Source organism: Sapajus apella, unplaced genomic scaffold (assembly GCF_009761245.1).
Source record: "Sapajus apella isolate SASKATOON/1434 unplaced genomic scaffold, GSC_monkey_1.0 scaffold8, whole genome shotgun sequence".
Taxonomy (NCBI): domain Eukaryota; kingdom Metazoa; phylum Chordata; class Mammalia; order Primates; family Cebidae; genus Sapajus; species Sapajus apella.
Window position 1 is genome coordinate 6,798,523 of NW_022436948.1, and position 6,154 is coordinate 6,804,676.

The window sequence follows — 6,154 nt, forward strand, 5'->3', positions numbered from 1 at the left end:
TTTTTTTTTTTTTTTGAGACGGAGTTTCGCTGTTGTTGCCCAGACTGGAGTGCAATGGCACGATCTCGGCTCACCGCAACCTCCGCCTCTTGGGTTCAAGCAATTCTCCTGCCTCAGCCTCCCAAGTAGCTGGGACTACAGGCACGCACCATCGTGCCCAGCTAATTTTTGTATTTTTAGTAGAGACGAGGTTTCACCTTGTTGACCAGGATGGTCTCGATCTCTTGACCTCGTGATCCACCCGCCTCGGCCTCCCAAAGTGCTGGGATTACAGGCTTGAGCCACCGCGCCCGGCCAATGTTGAATTTTTTTTAAGGTAATCCAGACAGATAGAAAAAAAAAAAAAACATTACACAGGAGAAAAAGGAAATTTTTACCTTCAACCTCTCCAGTTCTCCCCAGAGGCAACCGCTGGTACTACTTCCTTGTATATTCTTCCTGAAATATATATGGAATGTATAAGGATATATATTCAGTCAATGCTGTGGAGAAAATAAAACAGCCCTCTGGGGTCCGCGAGTGCTGGAGACGGTAGCACACGGTTCACAGGAGCTGGAATCTGAGACCACTACTCTGGGACCAGAAACGACTCTCGTGCACCTGCAGTCCTCCAGGGAAATCTGAAGAGGGTTCCACAGCTTGGATTCTCAGCACTTTGGGAGGCCGAGGCGGGAGGATCGCTTGAGCCCAGGAGTTGAAGACCAGGCTGAGCAACACGGTGAAAACCCGTCTCTACAAAAATAGGCCGGGCAGAGTGGTGCGCGCCTGCGTCTGAACTACTCCAGAGGCTGGGGTGGGTGGATAGCTGGAGTCCAGGAGGTCGAGGCTGCAGTGAGCTGTGATTGCACCACTACACTCCAGAATGGAGGACGGAACGAGACCCTGTCTGAAATAATAGGGAAGGAAGGAAACGAGTTACACGTAAACGCCGCCCGCAATAACCTCGCGTTGGAGCCTCAGTTGCAGACTAGCACGAGTGGAAGCCCAGCAAATGCCCAGCGCCTGCTCACTGGCCCACGGCTATCCAGCGTCGGCTCTCCTTCCCACGCCCTCCCTTCCGGAGCCTGCGCACCAGGGCCCGCTTCATGCAGGCCGGCGAAGCTGAGGACACTGAATAGCCTTTCTTGCCGACTGAGGCGGGAGGAATTTGCTAGTTCCTGTATCCCTTGTCCCTCTCTCTTCCCAGTCTACGATACGAACTATAAATCTTTGAAAACAATTCACCCTAGAGGGGAGGGGCCAGATGCCAAGGGCCTAAGGGCACCCAGGTATCCAGAAGGATTGTGGGTGGAGAGTCGCAGTCACGTGGCATGCTTCCACCAATCAGCGCGCAGACCGCACTTTGCGGCTCGGCTTCAAATAAACTACCGTGAGGCCGGAGCGCCACTGGGGCCCCGCCCCCCTCGCCTGGGTCTGGGGCCCCGCGAGACAGCGGGAAGGGGTGGGGGGGCGCCCAGGAGGGGGCGGGACGCGGGGCCGAGTGACGGCTGGCCTCACCTATTCCGGGCGCGGGCTGAGCCCCGCAGCCAATGGGCGTGGGTGGGGGGGGTGGCCCGGCCGGCAGGGAGGGGGAGCCCGCGGCCGGGGACGCGGGGGGAGGAGGAGGCGGGCTCCCAATCCGGTTCCATCCGGTTCTCCCACCGCCCCCGCTGTGGGTCTCGGCAGCTCGGGCGGCGGGAGGAGTGGTAGCGGCCAGGCAGCCCAGCTTCGCAAAAGCTTTCGGCGCGCCGCGGCCCGCAGGCACCCGGCACGCGCCTCCCCGCCGCCAGGATGCCCAAAAGGAAGGTGAGCGGCGGCCGCGGCCCGCACACACCCCCTGGGGCCGCCTCTGGCCGCCCCGCTGGGCCCCGCGACGCCTACGCTCCGCTGCCCTCACAGTGGCGCCGGGTCCGGGAGGCGCTCGGAGACCCGCGGGCGGGCGGGCGCTCGGTGGCCCTGGGGACGGTGTTCTAGAAGGTTCGGCGGTCTGGGGAGCCGAGGGGGCGATTCGAACGGGGCGGCGGGAAGCCGTGACGTCACGCGGCCGGGCATTGTTCTCGGGGCCGGGCGGGCGCGCGGGTCCTGGGACTGCGGCCCGCGTCCATCCGCGCGTTTTCTTCTCGCAGGTCAGCTCCGCCGAAGGGGCGGCCAAGGAAGAGGTGAGCGCGGGGCCTTCTGCGGGATGTGGGGGTGGGTTTCCCGTGAGCCGCTGGACTGCCTTCTCTTCTCGCTGACTCTTCCTTTTTCTCTCTCCAAGCCCAAGAGGAGATCCGCGCGGTTGTCAGCGGTAAGTAAAGCCAGTCCGTAACCGTTTGTTTTCCGCGGGTCGTCCCCGGTGAGGACGCTCAGTGCTACTTTTGCCTTTCAGAAACCTCCTGCAAAAGTGGAAGCGAAGCCAAAAAAGGCAGCAGCGAAGGTAGGCTTCGAAACGCGCATTGGGATGCAGCAGGGTCTTAGGCTACACTGCTCCTTAATGTGGGACTTTTAATTCTGATGAGCTATTTGAGATTTCTTTATATTTTAATAACTACGGTAAATATTTTTTTTCTAGTCGGGGCAAAATGTAATGCATATATTCATCCTGGTGTATGGGACCGAATCACACTAATGCTGCTGCGGATTTTAGGAGACTTGGGACGACAAAAAATATTAAATTCTAACAAGTATACAAAGGAAATTTATTCTTAGCGTTGCGTACATTGTGGCTGGTGCTTGGCCTTTAATTGTGTGCTTGTACTTCCTCTTTTGACAATGAAAGAGCCAAGTTGGGACTGAGGTCAGGAAAAAGGGAACATATAAATTTTTATATATAGTTTCCAAGCCAACATGGGGGAATGTTGACTTTTTTACGGGGTAGGGGAGGAGAAATCAAAAGTTGTGTCCTTTGAGAACGTAACCGCCACTGCTCTAGAAGTACTTTACCAGCAGTTAAACAAAACCGTGATTTGGTTGCTCCCTAATAAATTCATGATTGCATGATTGGGATTGCAGGTCTATAGAATGAAGTTAGTTTTGGGTATAAGTGTGTTTGATAACTTTCAGGGTGGAAAAGCAGAACATGTGTAAAACATGAATAAATTTTGTGTTCAGAGATAGCATTGAAACTACCATCTGTAAAGCTTACGTGTTCTTCACGTTGTGTTTTCTACTCAAAACTTAGGAGAGTTTGCTATTTGAAGTCTCGAAAAAAATTTAATGCCATCACCTCTTTCCTAAAAGTGTAGGTAGAAGGCAAGCACTGCACAATCATCAGAAGAGGCAAGATTAATTTCCTTGACATTGAAGAGTTCTTGGATAATTATTAAATTTGTCCTTGTTAAATAAAGGTATAAAACAAAGATTTTTTTCTTTTTTAAGATTTGTACAGAGCTCAGTAAAAATCTTAACTATGTTTTCTTTAACAGAAAGTTCTGTTTTTGTGATCTTAAAAATAAAGCTTCAAGGAAGGTATTTTTCAACTTTGCAATTTCTCATACCAGAAGACGATGCGATAATTCTCTGTACAGAGAACAGCACGGAAACTTGATGAAGGCCTAAAAAATTAGCTGACTTTGTTAAAAATGCCTGTGTGAGCGGTGTATTATCACCTATCTTTTTTGATTCTGTGTTTTTAGCTAATTGGCTGAAATATCTGCCTGTTTCCCTTTTTACATTTTTCTTATTTATCTTTGTCCATCTTGAGATCTACTGTAAAGTGAATTTTTAATGAAAACAGTTGCAAGTTTTACCCCCGGTGGGTTTGGGACATCAGATTTAATTGAGAGGCCAACAAGTAAGTCCTCATGTCAGTGCTGCTTGAGGAACAAGGCTATGAGGTCAGCTTTCCCAAAGAAAAAAGGACGGAAGGGATTCGTTTGTTTTTACATCTAGTTTCTGTAATACAACTTTGACTTCATAGTTGATGAGACTTTAAACAGAAGGTAAGCACGTGGTGTATTGATACAATACACATAAAATACTACACAGTAGACATGTTTTCAAAGCATATCTGTCACAGTGTGTACTTCTGACTTGTATCATTTACCTAGAACTAAATATTTTGAAGGTCCAAAATACTCAGAAAACGTAATTGATTTTGTTTTATCTAGCTTATCGGCTCATAATGGTTACAAGTAGTAGTATTTCAAGTCCATGGTATTATTATGTATTCTATTTTAACTGTTTCCCGGTTTTGTATTTTTGGTATTGGAATGGTGATTATGAAATTAATGAGAAATCTTCAGAAATCAGATTACAAAAGAGTAGTTCTTTTTTTAAAGACGAGGTTTCACCACGTTGGTCAGGGTGGTCCTGAACTCCTGACCTCAGATGATCTGCCCGCCTTGGCCTCCAAAGGGCTTGAATTATAGGTGTGAGCCACCATACCCGGCCCAAAAGAGTGGTTCTTAAATACAGAAGTAGTTGTGAAAATTTGTGATAGCAATGTGTGTAGTAGCAGTTTTGTCTCAAATATATTTGTTTCTAATTGATTATTCAAAGGATGTTGAAATATTGAGTCATTATGCTGTCTGTGTGGAATCCCTTAGTGCAGAATACCCTGCAGTGATTTTTCTGCCCATCTTAGCATTGAAGTTGTGGGCTGTACCTGCATGTCTTTACGGCCCTTTAACTCAAGTAATTGGTCAGTACCTGTATGGGTCTTTTATACCACCCGTTGATGCCTAAACTTAGCTGCTGCTGCACACTTAATTACACGGAATAAATGCTAACTTTTCTCAGCATTGATGGATGGTATCCAAAAGTATTTTTATGTTGCTTTAATGTGGCTTAAATTTTGAACTTAATTGTGTCAAGTTGGTATGGTCATATTAATACCGATGCTTTCAGATTTTTCAAACACCTAAATGAAAATGGTAAATTCAAAATTGATACTTCCAGTTTCTCATATCAAGGGATGAACTGTAGCAGGATAGTCAACATGACTGTGCGGCATGGTGCTTTTTTTCAGGTGAATGGTCTTAATGTGAGGGTTAAGGTCTTGTGAGGACAGTGGTTGATTATTGTTCATGTTCAGAAGAAATTTGGGGATGGGTGGGGATACTGTCAATGAGACTTTTCCCATATTCTACCTCATTTGTCCTGTCGTGGAACCGCAGGGAATGGTTTGGATAATGGCGACAGTGGTGAAGTATGGCTCAGGCTTTAGGATTTGTCAAACATCTAATGAGGCTTGACATGCAAGTACTATTAAAATCTCCTTAGCATATGCTGTTTTCCTGATAACTGGGGTGGGTCCTAAGTTGTCTAATGTAATAGGTATATCAACTGATTGATGTGTGATAGACATTAATATGACCGCTATTAACAGATATAGTCATACAAAATGAGATCTTTCATAAGCTTGAATATTGGGTTTTCACTCTCTTGTGAGATATCCCTCTCTCAAACCTTGCTGTGAAGTCAGCACTATTGGGCACATTACTTGTCTGACATGAGGGACAAAAAGTAAAACAAAATGTAAGGGGTAAAGTTTGTACTTAAAATATATTCTTATTCTATCATAGGATAAATCTTCAGACAAAAAAGTGCAAACAAAAGGGAAAAGGGGAGCAAAGGGAAAACAGGCTGAAGTGGCTAACCAAGAAACTAAAGAAGATTTACCTGCAGAAAACGGGGAAACAAAAACTGAGGAGGTCAGAAGTGTGTGTGTGTGTGTGTGTGTGTGTGTGTGTGTGTGTGTGTGAGATTGCTTTTGACTGAACAGTAGATACAAATGATATGTTTTTTTGTAGCAGGTAAGTCTTTATTCATTATAATATTGAACAAAGTTTTGTACAGTATCCCAAAGTGAATGAAGATGAAGCAAATAAAAGACTAGTGTCATTAATCTTTGTTTTTAGAGACAGTGTTTGTTACCCAAGCTGAATCTTTATTGTTTTAAGCTATGAGGAAAAGATATTTTTTCTTTTTATTAATCAAATGAAGCAGTGGGAGTACAGACAGCACAGAGAAATCTGTAACAGGTTTTGATTGATTTGTTGTGAACACTACTGCACTCCTCTAACTGGGAAGCTGTTTCTTGAAAAGTAACCGAAGCAAAGTTCAGTTAAGCCGGGCTTTCATTTTATGTTTGTTAGCTAAGTTAGAAAAGATAAGTACTTTAGGGTAGTAATTTTTAAATTTTGATGTTTATACATCAAATTCCTTTTTTTTTTTTTTTTTTTTTTTTTTTTTT

At 45.9% G+C, this 6,154-nt stretch overlaps 2 protein-coding genes and 1 non-coding gene across 4 annotated transcripts in view; 2 read left to right on the top strand and 1 right to left on the bottom strand.

The window, feature by feature from the left end:
• GET1 (guided entry of tail-anchored proteins factor 1) overlaps nt 1–397 on the bottom strand; it is a 37,231-nt gene extending 36,834 nt beyond the window's left edge. Inside the window, exon 1 of the mRNA XM_032276854.1 lies at nt 378–397. The gene's annotated coding sequence lies outside the window, so the exon portion shown is untranslated. The remainder of the gene's footprint in view (nt 1–377) is intronic.
• A 1,113-nt stretch (nt 398–1,510) lies between these two features.
• HMGN1 (high mobility group nucleosome binding domain 1) overlaps nt 1,511–6,154 on the top strand; it is a 7,050-nt gene continuing 2,406 nt past the window's right edge. The window contains exons 1-5 of one of the 2 annotated variants that reach the window (XM_032276861.1): nt 1,629–1,785; nt 2,106–2,138; nt 2,237–2,266; nt 2,348–2,395; nt 5,484–5,612. In XM_032276861.1, the coding sequence (XP_032132752.1) occupies nt 1,771–1,785; nt 2,106–2,138; nt 2,237–2,266; nt 2,348–2,395; nt 5,484–5,612 (255 nt within the window). In that variant the 5' untranslated portion in view covers nt 1,629–1,770. Of the gene's footprint in view, nt 1,786–2,105; nt 2,267–2,347; nt 2,396–5,483; nt 5,613–6,154 lie in introns of both variants that reach the window. The other variant, XM_032276860.1, reaches the window with a different exon arrangement.
• On the top strand, nt 5,308–5,411 carry LOC116551062. The gene has a single exon (XR_004268690.1). It is a non-coding gene; the product is annotated as a small nucleolar RNA U13 (small nucleolar RNA).